The sequence below is a fragment of the Somniosus microcephalus genome, chromosome 2 (assembly GCF_052327205.1).
Source record: "Somniosus microcephalus isolate GS21.2 chromosome 2, FLI_Smic_1.0, whole genome shotgun sequence".
Taxonomy (NCBI): domain Eukaryota; kingdom Metazoa; phylum Chordata; class Chondrichthyes; order Squaliformes; family Somniosidae; genus Somniosus; species Somniosus microcephalus.
Genome location: NC_140988.1, coordinates 225,484,551 through 225,503,867, shown reverse-complemented (window position 1 = coordinate 225,503,867; position 19,317 = coordinate 225,484,551). Strand labels below are relative to the sequence as shown.

Below are 19,317 nucleotides of genomic sequence, written 5' to 3'. Positions count from 1 at the left end.
TTCACATATCTATAAAAGCTTTTATAGTCAGTTTTTATGTTCCCTGCAAGCTTACTCTCATACTCTATTTTCCCCCTCTTAATTAATCCCTTTGTCCTCCTTTGCTGAATCCTAAACTGCTCCCAATCCTCAGGTTTACTGCATTTTCTGTCCAATTTATATGTCCTCTCCTTGGATCTTATGCTATCCCTAATTTCCCTTGTTAGCCACGGTTGAGTCACCTTTTTTGTTTTATTTTTATGCCAAACAGGGAAGAACAAATTCTGTAGCTCATCCAAGCGATCTTTGAATGTTTGCCATTGCCTATCCACTGTCAACCCTTTGAGTAACATTCCCCAATCAATCCTACCCAACTCGTGCCTCACTCCATCGTACAGGAAACTCTCTTTTAACCGGCAAAATGCAGGAGTAGGTTCAGGTAAGTTTTACTTCATATTAGGGCAGTTCCTGGATCTGTGGCTGTGTAACTGGGGTTCATGCACTTGTTGCTAAGCAACAGGGATGCTTGGTCTGTGGCCAGAGTTCCTGCACATATTGCTAAGCAACAGGGAAGCCTGGATTTGTTGCTGTGTACGGAGCTCTCGTACCTTTTAAACTATACCTCTCTGTTATCTGGACTTTTTGATAAACCGGCACCAAGCCGGTCTCGTTGGTGCCAGATAATAAAGAGTTTCCTGTCGTTTCCTTTATTTAAATTCAAGACCCTAGTCTCTGAGTCAACTCCTTCACTCTCCATCTTGATGAAGAATTCTATCATATTATGATCTCTCCGACCCAAGGGGCCTCGCACAACAAGATTGCTAATTAATCCTTTCTCATTACATAATACCCAGTCTAAGATGGCCTGATCTCTAGTTGGTTCCTCGACATATTGGTCCAGGAAACCATCCCGTATACACCCCAGGAATTCCTCCTCCACAGCATTGTTACTAATTTGGTTAGCCTAATCTATATGTAGATTAAAGTCACCCATGATAACTGCTGTGCCCTTATTGCATGTGTCTCTAATTTCCCTTTTAATGCCATCCCCAACCTCCGCATTACTGTTTGGAGGTCTGTATACCACACCTACTAATGTTTTCTGCCCCTTGGTATTTCTCAGTTCTACCCATACAGATTCCACATCATCAGAGCTAATATCCTTCCTTTCAATTGTGTTAATCCCCTCTTTAACCATCAATGCTACCCCACCTCCTTTTCCTTTTTGCCTATCTTTCCTGAATATTGAATACCTCTGGATGTTGAGTTCCCAGCCTTGGTCACCCTGGAGCCATGTTTCCATAATCCCTATCATATCATATCATATCCGTTTACCTCTATTTGCGCAGCTAATTCATCCACCTTATTACGAATGCTCCTCGCATTAAGACACAAGGCCTTCAGGCTTGTTTTTTTAACACTCTTACACCATTTAGAATTATTATTTACTGTGGCCATGTTTGATTTAAACCCTTGATTTCTCTGACTGCCACCTTTGTTTTTCTCCTTCCTGTCTTTTGCTCCTATCCTTGTTTCCCTTTCCCCTGTCTCCCTGCTCAGGTTCCCAACCCCCTGCCATTTTAGTTTACCCCCCCCCCAGAGCACTAGCAAACACTCCCCCTAGGACATTGGTCCCGGTCCTGCCCAGGTGCAAACCGTCCAGTTTGTACTGGTCCCACCCCCCCCCAGAACCGGTTCCAATGTCCTAGGAATTTGACTCCCTCCCCCTTGCACCATTCCTCTAGCCACGTATTCATCTGAAATATTCACAAAACCAAAGCTACAACAGGCATGTAATCATTTTTCCGCTCTCACAGAGACACACAGACACACATGGACAACACACACGGGTTGATTTTAACTTTTGAACGGCTGACTGAGGGAGCACACTGACAGCCTGTCATTCCAGCAGTGATAAGGCCAAAGCCATTTTGAGGCCCAGGCTTCATTTAAATAGAACTCAATGGACATCCCGATGCATTTTGTTAAATTCAGGCAAATATTGGGCAACCCAGAGGCTGCCTAGCTGGCAGAAGTTTGCGATCACAGAAAGGGAGAGCCCGGGGCTGCAGCAGCCCAGATTATATTTTTGGGGCCTGATGGAGAACCCTCCAACCAGTTCTATCCTACAGTGGTAATGGGAGCCCTATGTTAGTCATAGGTCCCTGATTTACACATTAATAGGGGTCGGAAAAACGTAAACGCTTCAGTCGCCCAGTGGTAGGTTATGTGAAAGTGGCAGTGGGGTAGTTGTTGGTGTTCATGGGGCAGTAAATCTATTTTGAGTCCATTACCATCCCATTAATACTGATTTCAGCAAGTTACAATCAACCACACACACTCATTCACACACACATGGAGTTATATTTATCTTCGCTGCCTGGACAGTAACCCGGAGGAGGTCATTTACCTGCCGGTTATAGAATCCCTCCAATTTTTGCACCATTGATTTCAATGGAATGAAAATTAGATGGGTTCTACAATAGGCGGGTGACCCACTCCCCCAGGTTACGACTGACAAAGTTGAAAATTATGCCCACACTCACACAGCCTATCTGGTTAAAAAAAAATCAATATTACCCTTACTTGAATAAAGCTTTTGAAATTTACCCTCTAGATTTTCTTCAAATAATTTTCAAAAAAACAGATCAGAAACTGCTAGAAGCTAAAGAGAAAAATTCCAACAGCACAGCTGACTGATTAGTACTCATGCATCCTGGGAAATAATGAAGACAACTATGATAATCAACCTCATAGGGATCAGTTGTCTTTACTAGGCTGGCCCTCTGCTCCTTGAGGGCATATTTTTAAAAAAGTCTCTTTTTCTTCTGTACTCTCCAGGCCTCAGGTGCCCCCTTTTAGAGTGGCATGATGATACCTGCTCACTGGTACCTTAAAGAGAAACACAGTATTGAATACAATTGCTGTGATAGTAGGAAGATAGACCTATGTTCTTTTCGAGCCTTGAGCTTTTCTATGATTTTATGATAGTAATCAGGAGTGGAAAACGTGGCCAATTTCCACATCTCCAACTGGCTGAGATTAGCTAACTCAGTGCAGACTGCAGATTGAACTGGGGAAAGTCCCAGTCTGTAACCTACAGGCACTCATGGAACAAATTTGCACATAGTTTGCGTATATATTTAACATTTAAAGTAATTTCCCTTCTTCTAAGTGCCATCAACCCTATAACATTTCCAGTCTAGCATTATGCAACTAGTCTGCTTGCAGGTATTCAACTTTGTTGATTTGAATCTGGATGATAGGTATGCAAAAGCAGTGTGGGGTAGATTGATTCCTAGGATGAGAGGGCTGTCCTATGAGAGACTGAGTAGGCTGGGCCTATACTCTCTGGAGTTTAGTAGAATGAGAGGTGATCTCATTAAAACGTATTAAATTCTTAGAGGGCTTGACAGAGTAGATGCTGAGAGGCTGTTTCCGCTGGCTGGAGCGTCTAGAACTAGGGGTCATGGTCTCAGGATTAGGGGTCGGCCATTTAGGACTGAGATGAGGAGAAATTTCTTCACTCAGAGGGTTGTGGATGCTCAGTCATTGAGTATATTCAAGGCTGAGATTGATAGATTTTTGGACTCTAGGGGAATCAAGGGATAAGGGGATTGGGCGAGAAAGTGTTGAGGTCAATGATCAGCCATGATCTTATTGAATGGTGGAGCAGGCTTGAGAGGCCATATGGCCTGCTCCTGCTCCTATTTCTTATGTTCTTATGTGGGAATCCAGATTCTAAAGTTTTCTGTGATTAAATAGTTTAGCTTTCCCTGATGAGCAGCCAGCAATGAAGAAAATTAGGCTGATAGACATTATTGCTGTTTTATTCACAAAATCAATTGCAAGTAATTATTTTTAGCCATTAAATGCAATGTGCATTCTTATTTTCTGCTATTGAAGCAATGTTCTTTTTCTCTTTTCCTAAAGCACCCTGATTCAAACAGCAATTTAAGGAAGAGAATGAACTTCTTGGCACAATCAGATATTCTTGGCAGTCAAAGAGATTACTTGGGGAATGATAGCAAGAATGTGATACCGAGACCATCTATAATCGGCCAGGTACCTCTCTCAACTATCGCGCCTCCTTCTTCTGTGCCAAGTCCCAGTATATTTGGACACACCCACGCATCCCCTACAGTACCTTCGATGAGATGCACCCCACCACCCCCTCCTTGCACTCCCACAATAGCTTCAATGAGACCCACACCGGTTCACTGCCAATATGGAGCAACACTTGAACAGAACCCGCCACCATTCAGATTATTTGGGCCAACCCAGAAGCATTCTTCACCCACCACTGTTGTGTCTGCCCCAGCCCTTCCTGCAGTTTCACCTGCAGATAGTGGAACCAGCAAAATTGACAAATATGCTCGCATACTTTTTCCAGTAACATTTGGTGCATTTAACATGGTCTATTGGGTGGTCTACCTCTCAAAGGACACCATGGAGAAAACAGAAGGTGATTTGTAATTTTGCTGCTACAGAAAAATATTATTATCTGTTAGAACAATTTATGAAATAATGCAGGGGTTTCATTTAAGGTTTATTAATCTGATGTGTACGGACCGCAGGGTTCTCAGTAATGACTGATTTCAATTGAACAGTGCTCACGCACACAGAACTACCATAATTTGCTTACTGTTGAGGACAAGTTTGCACTGCTGTTGTTATCCTCCTACATGGCATAATGATTTGCCTATGGTTTGAATAAAGAAATAGAAAGCGGAGTACATGAAGATGATCAGCAATGGAAGGAAAGGGGTGACGCAAAGAATGAAAACAGACAAACATCTGTATTCAAGAAAGCAAAACAGAAATGCTGGAAATACACAGCAGGTTCTCCAGCATCTGAAGGAGAAATGTTAATGTTACCAGTGGCGACCGCTCCCCTTCATCAGAAGTAGGTTCCTGATTTCTGTTTTTACGTCTGGACTCAAGTGATCAGTTAAAGTAAGTTTTCAATTCTGCAGCTTGAAGATCCACTTAACAAAAGATTAAATTTTCCGTGGCTGTGCAATACACGTTTAATGTGCGATGGCCTCTTTTCCAGGTTATCCACAACATAAAAAAGAAAAATAATTTACCTTTTGGTATTTTTATAGCAACCATTATTTTCAAATTATATTTTGTTTTAAGATATGTTTGGAAACATCAACAACATTTTAAAAAGTGGGTGTGTTTCTAATGGTTGGAAAAGTGCCTGTGAAGTCTCAATAGAAATATATTATAGAGCCAAAATAAGGTGAGGTCAGAACAGTGATGGTGAACCTATGTTCACTTCTAGTGACAGGTAGGAGACGCATCCTTCAAGTAAATAAAAACTGACAAAAAACAGAACAGTTAAACCACAAGGGCAAGACAAAATGTTAATTGCATTCACATTCAACTTCAACCCGCAATGCTTCCACACCGTGATGTCAGGCTGCACTAGAACTTGATAATGTGAATCCCATGTGTTCAGTGACTTGTTTTGTTGATGATATATTTCTGCACAGCTGAATCCACTTCTCTTTTTGGAATGGGAATGTTAAATGACCTGAAAAATGGATAGAGAGAGGATGGTGTTGAGAGAGCCTTGAGCCTGGGACAGGAAGGAATAAGGGAACATTTTTACTCTCTCCACCCAGCAGAAATCAAGGTGGTCGAATTACCACCCTGTTCCTGCTCTGCCACCATTTTAACTCGGGCCTTCCACTAGACAGCGTGGACTCCACCTGAATCAGGCAGGAGCCTCATTAGTCTATGCAAATCAGGGTCCTATGACATACATGGTTCTGTCTAACTTATTCAGTTGACATAATTGGTTTACATAAACACAATCTAGTGCCTTCATTCTTTTATAAACCTCAAGCAAACCACTCCTAAATTTATGCTTCTCTAAAGTATAGAGACCCAGCTCATTGAGCTTATCTGGGTAACTAAGGTGTTTTAAACTGGGAATTAATCTTGTGACGCTCCTCTGTACCCTTTCCAAAACCTCAATTTACAACAAAGCAAACAAATTTCAGAAGACTTTATTATCTTTCACTTTGTTCATGTTTGAATTCTGCAATGATTATGTAATTCATATATTTCTTTAAAACAGCTTTGTGTGTCATCTCTATGTTCTAATACAAACCCAGAACTGCAGTAAACATGAAATCCTGTTTTATGTATAATTACCCTCATCCATGCCATTGTTACCTCTAGACTTGACTAGTCCAACGCACTCCTGGCCGGCCTCCCATCTTCCACCCTCCGTAAACTTAAGCTCATCCAAAACTCTGCTGCCTGTGTCCTAACTCTCACCAAGTCCCGTTCATCCATCAGCCCTGTGCTCGCTGACCTACATTGGCTCTCGGTTAATAGAATCATAGAAAGTTACAGCACGGAAGGAGGCCATTTCGGCACATTGTGTCCGTGCCGGCCAACAAAGAGCTATCCAGCCTAATCCCACTTCCCAGCTCTTGGTCCATAGCCCTGCAGGTTAGAGCATCCCAAGTGCACATCCAAGTACTTTTTAAATGTGGTTAGGGTTTCTGCCTCTACCACCCTTTCAGACAGTGAGTTCCAGACCCCCACAACCCTCTGGGTGAAGACATTTCCCCTCAAATCCCCTCTAGCCCTTCCACCAATTACTTTAAATCTGTGCCACCTGGTTTTTGACCCCTCTGCTAAGGGAAATAGGTAATTTCTATCCACTTTATCTAGGCCCCTCATCATTTTATACACCTCAGTAAGGTCTCCCCTCAGGCTCCTCTGTTCCAAGGAAAACAAAACCAGCCTATCCAGTCTTTCCTCATAGCTAAGATTCTCTACTCCCGGCAACATCCTTGTAAATCTCCTCTGTACCCTCTCTAGTACAATCACATCTTTCCTGTAATGTGGTGACCAGAACTGCATGCAGTACTCTAGCTGAGGCCTAACTAGTGTTTTATACAGTTGAAGCATAACCCCCCTGCTCTTGTATTCTTTGCCATGGCTAATAAAGGCAAGCATTCCGTATGCCTTAACCACCTTATCTACCTGGCCTGCTACCTTCAGGGATCTGTGGGCATGCATTCCAAGGTCCCTTTGTTCCTCTACACTACTCAGTGTCCTACCATTTAATGTGTATTCCCTTTCCTTGTTAGCTCTCCACAAATGCATTAAGCAATGCCTCAATTTCAAAATTCTCATCCTTTTTTTCAAATTCCTCCATGGCCTCACCCCTCCCTATCTCTGTAATCTCCTCCAGCCCTACAACCCTCCAAGATATCTACACTCCAATTCTGGTCTCTTGCGCATCCCCGATTTTAATCACTCCACCATTTGCGGCTGTGCCTTCAGCTGCCGAGGCCCTAAGGTCTGGAATTACCTTCTTAAACCTTTCTGCCTCTCCACCTCTCTTCCCTCTTTTAAGACACTCCTTATGTGGCTCAGTGTCAAATTTTATTTGATAACACTCCTGTGAAGCACCTTGGGATATTTTACTATGTTAAAGGTGCTATATAAATGCAAGTTATTGTTGTTCTTTGTGTCCTCTGCTTCAGTGATAAAGGTAGGTAACCTGGGACTATATTTTCCCATATTCATTAAATTTAACAAAAAGTAGGCATGAGTATAAAACAGAATTTGTGCTTTACATTCATGTCAACATTTCCACTAAAGTTAGCAAAATCAGAAAGAAATTGCCCTGCTCAGTTATTTTATCTGTGCCTTTCGATATTTTAAGGACATAGGTCATTTCCTCTCTCAAAATGGTTCTCTCCAATGAAAACAGGTTCAATTTTGTATGCTTCTCTTCATAACTTCTTAAGTCCCAGAATCATACTGTTTTCCTTCTATCCAACGCAAGAATGTCTTTTTGAATATAGGGTGCCAAAACTGCATCCAATTCCAAACATGGGGCTGAATTTTGCTGGTGCTCAGAGGGCAGGTTCGGAGGTGGTTCAGCTGTCAAAATAGCAAAGATTGACAGCGGGTAGGGAACCCACTGTCAACCCGCCACCACGTGAGTCTCCCAGGTGTCAGGTCTGTCGGCGCTGTACAGACCCAGCACCAAGCGCAGGGGAGGTAATTCACATCATTAAATGGGTTGTTAACATCCAATTAACTGTTATTTTAAGCCTACATTTCAATTTTACGTTCTCCCCCACGGGTTACCCATTGCTCGGGGAAGACCTCAGCTCAGCATGTCATGAGTGGATTCAACATTGAATTATCTCATGACCTGACAGCTGCCAAAATTGTATCAAAGATCCCATGTCACAGCTGTTCACTTTCAAAGCTCAGAAACTGTTACTGCATTTGGAAGACATATTGGCCTAGAAATTGGGTTTTGGCTTAGCCAGGGCTTTAGCGCCGGAAATTAGTGCCGGCGCTAAGTCCCCTGTGCGCGCCAAAAATTCAGTGGCGCCGCGCCCAAACGGCTGCCGGCGCTACTGAAGGGTCTTAGCGCCTGGAAAAGGGCGCTAACTGCCGTTTCGCGCCGCAATTCTGGCGCTGCGGCACCCGATGCGGTGCGGCAGGCTGGGGAAGTGCAGGCCTCCTCCTTCCGTTAAGGAGGAGCTGTCTGCACCCGGCCGCGGCCCGTGCAAATCTCCTCAAAAATGAGCCCGGCACCTCGGACAAGTGCCGGGCTTGCATCTGTTCCGGGGGGGGGGGGGGAGAAGTCCGGGGAGGGAGCTGCGGGCAGGCGGCCGGCGGGAAAGCGGCCGGCCACCGCGCCTCCTTAAAGCGCCGGCGCAGACTCCGGCAGCACTCGTTTGCCGGAGTCTTAGTTGCGGCTGCCACTGGCGAGGCGGCCGCAACTGAATTTCGGCTTGGGGCCGGGTTACCACGGCAACCGGGACGCTGCGCACACCGATGACGTCATCGGTGCCGGCGCAGCGCTACCGGTCTACCGCGGCGGAAGGGCCCCAGGCAATTTTGGCGCCGGCGCCAATTGCAGCGCTAGGCCCTCTAGCGCCGCAAAATCGGCGCTAAGGGCACTGAATTTCTAGGCCATTGAGGTTTCTGCAGGGTGCAAGTGTTTGGAGCCAACTCTCTATCCAGTGCCACATCATTGAAACAACCTCTCTCACCATTGGCAGATCGCTTCCGTCATCTCAACCTCACCTGCCATCTATTACATCAGCATCGTTGCCCTTGAAAATATCTAACCTTGGTCCTCAGAATCCCACCAAGATCTGCCCCAACACCAGCATCACCAGGCACACCAGCAGCAACAACAACAACAACAGCAGCCTTCTCTGCAATCAACTGATGCTGCACAGGACACAGGACATCAGCACCTGACCACATTGCTGCCCGGGAGGCCAGGGATGTCCCCACCATGGCCAGATTTACTTCACTTGATGCTGTACACCCTGGATGCCAAATGATGCGCCAGGTTGACACCACCCCACACCAACACCATAAAGCATCCCTACAGTGCCCAAGCCATTCCTTTCACACTCATCACCATTGCGGGGGGTGGGGGGGAGGTGGCGGTTACCCTTATGTCTCACCATTCACTACAACTCACTAAGCCGCTTCCAAAGGTGCACATAAATCTGTCCAAGAATGCAAAGTGCTGAAAATAGAGGTTTTAATGTTTGACAGCACATTACCAGAAACTTCACATGAACATTAGCTAAACCACCCAAGTGCCTACCCTTGTGTGTTGTTAGTTGGTATGCTTGCAGTAGGATGAGGGTGAGTGTGAGGGGTGGCTTGTGAAATGGGAATTGATATGGGGAGGGATGGGTGGAAGTGCAAGGCAAGTTGGTGTGAGTAAAGATGTGCAGGAATAGGGTAGGGAAGGCAGATGTGAATGTGATGAGTGGCACAGCAGGATGAGGTTGAGCGTGGCTTGACAGTAACGTTTCGTTATCTACTGGGATAATTGAAAGGCTTGCGCCACTGCAGCCTGGTTCTCTTGATGACATCCCTGCTTGTGCCCTCCTGTTCAATGTTCAATCAGGCTGTGTTGATCTCTTGGAGAGGTCTCTTCCGCCCATGGGAAGGGAAGAGAACCTTCCTGCCTGCTGTGAATTCCTCCGTAAGCATATGGAGGGAGTCATGGGAGAGCCTGGGTGCGGCCATGCACCTTTGTACAGTCATTGTCAGTGTTTGCGGCACCTCCGTCCTGTAGAACACTGACAACAGAACTGTCAAAATCAATTTGGACATGGTCCCTTTAAGGAAATTGGCTGATGACGCGCCATCGAATGATGTCATCAGACCTGCTTCCTTTTAATTGGCCGGGAACCTCGCAGGGCGGGCTTAACATACCCAATCAATGTAAAATCACTTGGAGAGTGCGGGCTGCAGTAGACAGCGGGCCGGGACTGCGACACCAACCCCGGCCGCCCCAGACCCGCCTCGGTCGGTGAAATCCTGGCCATGGTGTTACAAAGAGGCACAGTGTTAAATAATCTGTTTTCACTTATAATACTGTGACATGCATCCTAGTACTAGATTAACTCTGTTGATAACATCTTCATGCTGACTAGATATTTTTGATTGATAATCGCACCCAATTATTACACTTCTATTAGCAATGTGCAATTGGCCCACCTTTTTGATAACGACAAAAGTGGGCTTGTGCTGGCCTATGGCACAGGCTTCCTTGTACCAGCAGCTTGGAGGGCAGGCCATGTTGAATTTTCTGATGGGAGATCCACCTCCCCAATTTGAATCGGCTACTCGCATATAAAAGGTTTGCCCAGGGAGCCATTTTTACAGTACTTTTACTTCATGCCCCTTAAAGTACATAAGAATTTTTTGGAATAAGAAAAGCCCATTAAACGCATTGGGGTAGAAATTGGATATCATTGCTCTGATTAAATGGGCGTAAAATGGATGTAACGAGGCCCACTTTTGGGGACCAATGTCCTGCACCCCACAGATACCTGGAAAACATCCCACCCAAAATGAGGCTGGCCAATTTTTAGGTGTCCCTGCAGTCACCTAAAAGAGGTGTTCGGCCCCTTATATATGATATATGTAAATAATGGGCCTGTTTTAGGGCCCTTGATGGAATAGGTCTATGATGAGTGGTTGGGCCTGCCCCACTCAGGATTCTTCAGTGGCTGCCATGGCCTAAGCAGTGGCCACCAATGAAAGGTTCAGATGCGCATTGTGGTTACATTGCCACCTTCACGCCTGAAACCAGGCACTGATGGATTTCTACCCCATTGACTCTGTATAGTTTTTCTAAATCAATCCTATTTACCAGCTTTCTCACCATATTCATCAATTTCTTTGTTTCCAGAAATGTTTTCAGTCTAAAACCCAGGAGAAATTCACTATTGCCCCATTTGGGGCGCTAATTTTAAAAAGTTTGAAAAGTTAGCGCCAGGCGCTAACGATTTCAAACTGTTGAAAAATTCGCTGTTTGCGCTCCAAGAAGGGGGTGGATGCTAACTCAAGCATTCCACTTCCTTCTTGTAGCGCAATGGCAGCAGGCGGGGCAGAGACTTCAGCAGCGCTGCACATTGGGCCGTGCAGCGCTGCCACGTTCAAAGGCTCCTTCCCTCCCTTAAAGGGAAGGGCCATCGCTGCAGGCTCTGCAATATAAAAAGTACCTACCTGGACCACCAAGGCAGCCGTGATCCCGCGCAATCAGCCCAGCATTCAAGCAGAGCGCCAGGCTGATCGATCGTGGGCAGGAACCCACGAAAAAAACTGGAACAACAATGTTAAGTTTTTTTTTACTTACCTCGGCCGCCTCGCCTTTAATCATCGGCCCCGAAGCGGCCGGCCGCCCGATGCATGCCTCCTCCAGCTGTCAATGTTTTCGACCAGCACTGCTACAGAGGGCGGAAGTCAATTTCGTGTCTGGGGCGCAACCAGGGTGATGCGCACGGTGATGATGTCATGATCTCTGGGTGAAGGAGATCGGGGCACAATGCTGTAGCACCGCTGCAAAACTCCCGCCGAATATGGCAGGAGTCGATGTCAGCACCGCGCCCGGTCGCAATGCCCCTGGGGGCGCTAATGGGAGGCACAAAGGCACCCAATTTCACCCCCATTGATATCACTTCCTTTAATGACCTTCCCTAGCAACTTCTTTCACAACTGTATTATCCTTTGCATGAAAAAGTTCTTATTAACTTCCTAATTTATTTTTCTTCCCTTCTTTATCCACCAATTTTCTCCCCTCCCTTCCTCCTCTTTGTAAAGTGTTGACTCTTAGCTGGGTCACAGTTGTATGGGCGTCAGATGCCATCTGATGTGTTACCTAAGTGAGAGCCAAAACAGTGAGGGAGTGAATTTCCATGTGGGGTTCTCCTATTCCCCTGCCATAGCTTCATGGAAAAGCTGTGTAAACCCCAGAGAAATGGTGTGAACACCTTTTACACCATTTTGCCAGGGTTTCTGGAGCTCTTCTGCTCAAGTTATGGCAGACAACTGGGTGGTGGTGGGGGGTTACCCCTCATGGAACTTCACCCCCTCAATTTCAGTGGGCTATTTGAATTGGGAGAGGGAGAGGGGAGAGCATCACAACTGAGATCGTAATACCTTATCCCTACTCTGGCTGAGATAAGCTAACCCACTACTGATTGAGATGAAACCTGCGACCTTCATGGTTTGTATGTCTTAGCTACTCACTGTCTCAACCAGCTCAGCCATCAAAGGAATAGGTCCAATCTTTGTAATTTATGTCCATGGTATTTCAATCCTTCACCATAGTAAACAATTAGGCTGGATCAGTTTTGTCAATTCTCTTCCTAATTTTAGAAAGACCACCTAGATCACCTCAAAGTTTTCTCTTTTCTAATTAAAACAAAGCTGACATCTTTAACTTTCCCTAAATTTAAATTCTTGATACCCAGAGTTATCTTCCTACTTGACTTTGTGCCCTCTCAATGGCAATAATACCCTTCCTATGATTAGGTGCCCAGAGCTGCACACAAAACTGCAGATGGAGTCTGACTAGTGCTTTATACAATAGCAATAAACCTCTTTAAATTTGTATTTTATTCCTCTGTTAATGCAACTCAGTACCTTATTTGCCATTTTACTGCAGCTAAGCACTGAGTTAATAGTTTCATAGATTTAGCTGCTATAATATCTAGATATATGGCTAGATCATTTTGCTGATCTGCATTATGTTTGATTTAATACATAATACCTCTTTATAAATATTTTACACTGATCCATGCTTTGGAATGTGGATTCTGCCTATAATATGTTCATGAACATGAGGCTGGAAGATTGGCCAAAGACAAGAATACATGTTTGTGGCATGCAGAAGTTCCGCTGCATGGTCAAATTATTATTATTTTACGATTAATCATTTTGACCAAAACTGCTCCCAACATCTTCTCTTCTGCTATATTATCCACCCTTTTGATATCCATTATATTATGCCTCACAAATAATGTCACTCCTCCACCTAACATCTATCTTTACTAAACATTTCCCACCCTCTTAGCTTCATCTCTTGACAGTTGTCTATTTGAAGCCTGCTAGTGATACCAGTCTTTTTGTCAGCTCATTTCAATGATCCTTGAACTACTTTAAAGCACTTCAGCTTATTCTTCTCCTTATTTGAGTTTTATTGTACTTGTATTTTTTTCTTTTTCTTGAACATTATTTATTTCTACTTCTCAGTCAGCAATAATCATTTGTTCATTAAGGTTTAGTCTCCCCCCAGCAAATCTCATTTGAATACGTAAGATTCCATCAGCCATTTTAAGATACTTTATTTAAAATGTCTCATACAATCTTTATGTTTGAGTATGTTTTCAATAAATATGATGGTTATGTAATATGCTACAAAGTTACCATTCCAAACCAAAGAGAACAGCTACTGAGATCATTGCTAAACTTGAAGACAAAAGATAGCTGTATGTTCTGATTTCAAAGTTACCAATATATTTATACATTATGGCCAGTCTATATGTAAATGGGTAAATACAGTAATAGTGCTGGTACTTCAGGGCTAAAGGGTACTATACCTTTCTGATAGGTATTGGTTAAGTAGACTAATGATATTAATCCACTGTGGATATTTTTCATTTATTAAGAAGCACTAAGAGTTCACATTCCATAGGAACAAAGGAGTGGCAAAAGACATTTTCAATTCTTAGGGTCACTTCCTACAGTGAATATATATTGGTGATTTATTACCAGTTTATGACCTAAATACTGGTACATGTTTGTTTTCTGTTAGAATTACTAGGCATTGCAAAAAATGGAAAGTAACTGGAGGAACTGTAGGAAATAAATTTATGAAAGTTGCTGGAAGAACTTTGTCAAAAATCAATATTAAGCATTAATATCAGAATCTGGGAATAGACTTGAGGGTAATAAAGAAGCCTAAAACCATGTAATAAAGACGCCTAAAACCATGGAGCATCTAACTCTTGCCTATGTGCTGTATGTCCCCTGATGAATGCATAGCTCTGTTGCAAAGTGAAGTTCTGTGCTAAGTTAGGTTATGCTATTGATTGATGTCTTGTGTAATTGTGGCATTTGATTGCACATACAATGTATAAATATTTTAAAGACATATATTATTAAATGCAAATATATGTAACATTATTGATCACTTTATAAATGTTTTTCATGGTGAATCTTTCCAAGTTAATTCATTTGATTTCAGTCATTAAAGAACTATTTTCTGTAACCTCTTTTGCATTCCTTCTATTTAGAATCCAAAGTTTTCATATGTGTTAAATAAATGTGTGCCTCACTGTTATCTACCTTCTAATGAAGCCCCTGCAAAAAATAAAGATTATTGTGTGAATAAAGAATTAAAAAATGCTTGTTATTATAGCATTTAACTATGCCAGGCCCCTTTCTTTTATTTGATCGGATGTAAAATTACACTTTGTAGACTTTGTATTACATCAATTACAGTTTAAGCAACCACAACGGAAGAGAATGTAACGCGAACATGCACATTTTCATTCTTAAATGTACTTTTTGAAAGTAATACTGGATAAGTGTGTTGGTTGAATAACATATCATGTAGTTAATAAGTGCAGGCCCTCAATGTTAATTTGCAAGCAAAAAACTTAATGCATCATTCATGTTATTTCAATTTTGGGGTTTCAATGGTTTATTAAAGCAATATTTAGATTCTAGTGAATGTCTGTATGTAAGTGTGAATGTTGTTCAAGTTATCACAATTTTGGAGGGCTAACCAGTTTTGTAATCTGTCAAAATGAATTTCTAGTTGCAGTGGAATCTTGATAGTGTTTATCTTTCCAGTCACTTTAACAATTCTTCAATGGTTTCTGGTTTTAAAAAAATGGTGCAAAGTACATCAGAATATCATAGGATAAAGGTAATGATATCTTACTGTAGGAACTATAAACTAGCAAATCCTTATTTCCCCAAATCATGGACAAACAAGATAGGATATTTTTCAGAACCGAGGGAATCAGCATTAAATAAAGGGGCAGAATTCCCTCTTTTGTCCTTGAGCATTAATTAATTGCTTGAGCAGCACATATAGAGGAAAATTGGATGGGGAGGATCATACACTTATAATGCAGCATACCCAATTTTACATACATTAATTTAAATGGACATAAAATCAGACGGGCTTTGTTATGGGTGTTCCATTCTCCTCACCTAATTTTAACCCATGCATTCCATCTTGCACCCAAGTGCAAAAGAGGAAAAAAGAACAATTAGCAGTAGACTGATATGAGTTTAATATCACAAAGAACTGCACCTTTTCCATGGAATTATTGAAATATTCATTATATCCCATTTCAAGATACTTTGTAATCCACTTGTAACATTTTTATTTGCATCTTATTGAATCATTCTTCATCGAATCACACATTGGAATGTAAATATTTTCAATTTTATCTGCAAAGTAGTCCTTATTGAGTGCTTGTATAGTACTTATGTATGCTCTATAGTCAAAATAAATAGTGAATACAGATTCTAACGCATTTCTACTTACTTAATATGATTAATTCACAGTTTTGTAGTCAGCCTGCTCGTAACTCCTCATAATTGTCTTTTTCTGTTAATGACAATATGTAATAATGCTTGTAGTATTGACCAAACAAAATGCTTAGTGTAGTATGATTGGTAAAACCAACAGAATTTGGTATCAGTCAGCCTCTAATTTCAACATTTCTGAGATGGTAATAAATGCACCCAGTACAGTCACAATATTTTCATTGCTATTGTAAAATATCTTTCAATATCTTTAACATGCAAATAGCCTGTCATAATACAATGATGTTTGCTTTTATCTGTGGCAGTAACATCCTACAGGGACCTGAAAAGGTCAGTATTGCATCTTGATGACAGAATGTGAGAAAAGTAATTACTTTTTTTCTGGCCTAAACTAGGAATTGTATAGGTGCAGTTAATAAGTATAAATACTGTTGTTCAAATTAACCGCTGACCAATGTCCTTTTCCTCTAGAATTAGTAATTTCTTAAACTGATTATACATCACAATGTTTGCTGTTGTGGTAGCACAGCTGAAATAGTGACATAGCAAGTATGGTATTGGATAAGAAATAGGATGCATTTTAACATGCATTCACAGGGGGTGCATTTTTAATGAGGAGAGACGTACACCTACATCGAACTAAGCCTGAAACTGGACAGTAATATAATTGCTCCAGACTAAAAGTAGAATGGTTGGTGGTTCTGAAATGAATGTATCAATGAGCTGCTCCTTGCAGTAGTAGGACACGTGATACTACACGTGTGAGTCCCAGCTTCAGTCGCTGTCTCATGAAGAGAAGTAGAGTGGAGAAAAGCAATTCCACAGTGGGAGGGAAGATTGGAGATTGAGTGACCCTAGACCATTCTCACACACTTCCCAGATAATAGTTAAAGAGCAGCACTAGTAAAGGCCAGCACAGATTGCTTTCTAATTCCCTCAGTAGGTGATTGAAAAACAGAGAGAAAAGTAAATATATTTTTCAAAATATCAAACAAAAAATTATAGTTACCCATGAAGTACTATAATTATCTGAAGAGATTTTCTTAAAAAGAATTGTCACTAAAATGTAGAAATAGAAAAATCAATTATAAACTTACGGATTGTAGGACATGCAGAATTACCCCTGGCCCCGTCCAACAGGTTATAGAGTTCGGACTTGAGACTTATGAGAAATTACACTAGACACACGGGTTCTGCCTTTAACCTTTTATTGTTCCGAAGACAGATTCAAAACCGTTCCACTATTCGAGCAGTACACCAAGAATGTTACAAGAAAGTATACATACAACCACCTTCAGATGATCAGTCCAGCGTTGATTGTAGGCCACATCCTTTCGACTACAGCTCTTCACCTTTCGACTACAGCTCTTCACCTTTCGACTGCAGCTCTTCACCTTTCGACTGCAGCTCTTCACCTTTCGGCTGCAGCTCTTCACCTTTTGGCTGCAGCTCTTCACCTTTCGACTACAGCTCTTCGCCTTTCAACTACAGCTCCTCAGCTTTCGACTGCAGCTCTTCACCTTTTGACTGCAGCTCTTCGAGTTGCGATGATCAGCCAGGCCCCTCCTTCCGACTGCAGTGCCGATATTTTTAGTCACTGTTTTTTTGTAGTTTTCCTTGCCTTTTTCAGTAAATCAATCATTCAGAGATGGTGAAATGTTCCTTTAATATTTGACATGAATTGTTTGAGCAATCAAACTTTCACACTCACACATCCTGTGTGGCTATCCATTTGTTGACTTTATCAAAGCCCAAAATTGTTCATTCACTCAAAGTTTATAAAAGTGGCAGAAAACCACTTGATTACATTTCATGTGTTACATCGTATCCTGCATTTCAGAACTCCAAAGGTTTGACTCCTCCCCTTTAGCCACCAAAAATTGTTCTACAATTATGTAGCCTATTTCGCTGTAGATACGATGGCCGCGATTTTGCCAGCGCTCAGAGGTCAGGTTTGGAGGTGGGTCAGAGGTTAAAATCATTTTGATTTACAGTGGGTTCTGACCCCGCCGTCAACCCGCCTCCATGCAACTTTGCCAAGTACCGGCTCTGGGAGACCAGATCGGACCCGCCACCAAGCGGCGGGAGAGGCACTTAAGGCAGTTAACAGCTTGTTAACTGCCTACATTTTTGCAGGGTCTTGCCATTTTAGGACATTTTCAGTGTGTTCTTCACCGTTCACAAAACACACCAGCTGATTGCGCCGGGTTAAGCAAGTACCTGACTTCTTGACAGCTGCAGCTCCAGCATAAAAGCGGACCTGTAACATGGCTGACTTACAGATGACAGAACTTTGTTTTTTGAGGTGTTGGAACACTTTTTGCAGGTCTACTGATCTTATAAGTGGTGAAGCTGAGATCCATATGCACTGTGACCTCCTTGGAAAACCCTCTGCCCACATTGACTGAGCGCTTATAACATCTATTCCTCAACTGACATATATACCAGCGGAATCGGAACCATTTATACCATCTCATCCTGGTCCTCAGATTCGGAGGAAGAGCAGCTGCGGCAACAGCAGAATGAGGCACAACAGCAGCAGCAAAAACAGGAGCACCAACCTCCTCCTCACCCACCTGATGCTGCACAGAGCAGAGGGCGTCAGCGCAGGCCTGCACGTCGCCGCAGGAGATACCCCGAACACAGGGTTTACAGGCCGAGGATGAGCTTCCTCAACTTGACTGAGCAGCAGTGCCAAAGGAGGCTGAGGCTTTTGCGAGAGGTAGTCGCTGACATCTGCGCAATGCTGCAGCAACACTTGGAGCCCAGAGGAGCGGGTGGACACTCCTTACCAGTGGCTGTCAAAGTCACCACCATCCTCAATTTTTTGCTTCGGGGTCCTTCCAGGGATCATCAGCAGACACCAGCGGCATCTCCCAGTTGGCCGCACACACTTGCATCATGCAGGTTACCAATGCGCTCTTTGCAAAGGTGCAAAATTACATCCACTTCCCAACAGATGAAGTAAGTGTAGCCGCGCGTGCAGTTGGCTTTGTAAATATGGCAGGCTTCCCAAGGGTGCAGGGCGACGTAGACTGCACACATGTGGCCATTAGGGCACCCCATCACAACCCAACTGTATTTGTGAACTGCAAGGGCTTCCACTCCCTTAACGTCCAGCTGGTGTGTAACCACAGGAAGAACATTATGCATACGATAGCAAAATACTGCGGATGCTGGAAATCTGAAATAACAACAGAAAATGCTGGAAAAACTCAGCAGGCCAGGGCAGCATCCATGGAGAGAGAAATAGAGTTAACATTTCAGGTCAATGACCTTTCGTCAGAACTGGAAAAAAGCAGGAAAAGGAATAGATTGTGAAGCAAGTTAGGGGCTGGGAAAAGGGGGAGGGGATGAAAGAACAAAAGGGAAGGTCAGTGACAGGATAGAAAGCAGGAGAGATTAAGAGACATTGAGAGACATTAAGAGATATTCAAGGCAAGAGGAGGTGGTAAT

At 43.0% G+C, this 19,317-nt stretch overlaps 1 protein-coding gene across 1 annotated transcript in view; it reads left to right on the top strand.

Moving 5' to 3' along the window:
* gabra4 (gamma-aminobutyric acid type A receptor subunit alpha4) overlaps positions 1 to 17,388 on the top strand; it is a 133,980-nt gene extending 116,592 nt beyond the window's left edge. Inside the window, exons 9-10 of the mRNA XM_085965665.1 lie at positions 3,913 to 4,044; positions 17,311 to 17,388. Coding sequence (XP_085821791.1) covers positions 3,913 to 4,044; positions 17,311 to 17,388 — 210 coding nt within the window. The remainder of the gene's footprint in view (positions 1 to 3,912; positions 4,045 to 17,310) is intronic.
* Positions 17,389 to 19,317: the final 1,929 nt, after the last annotated feature.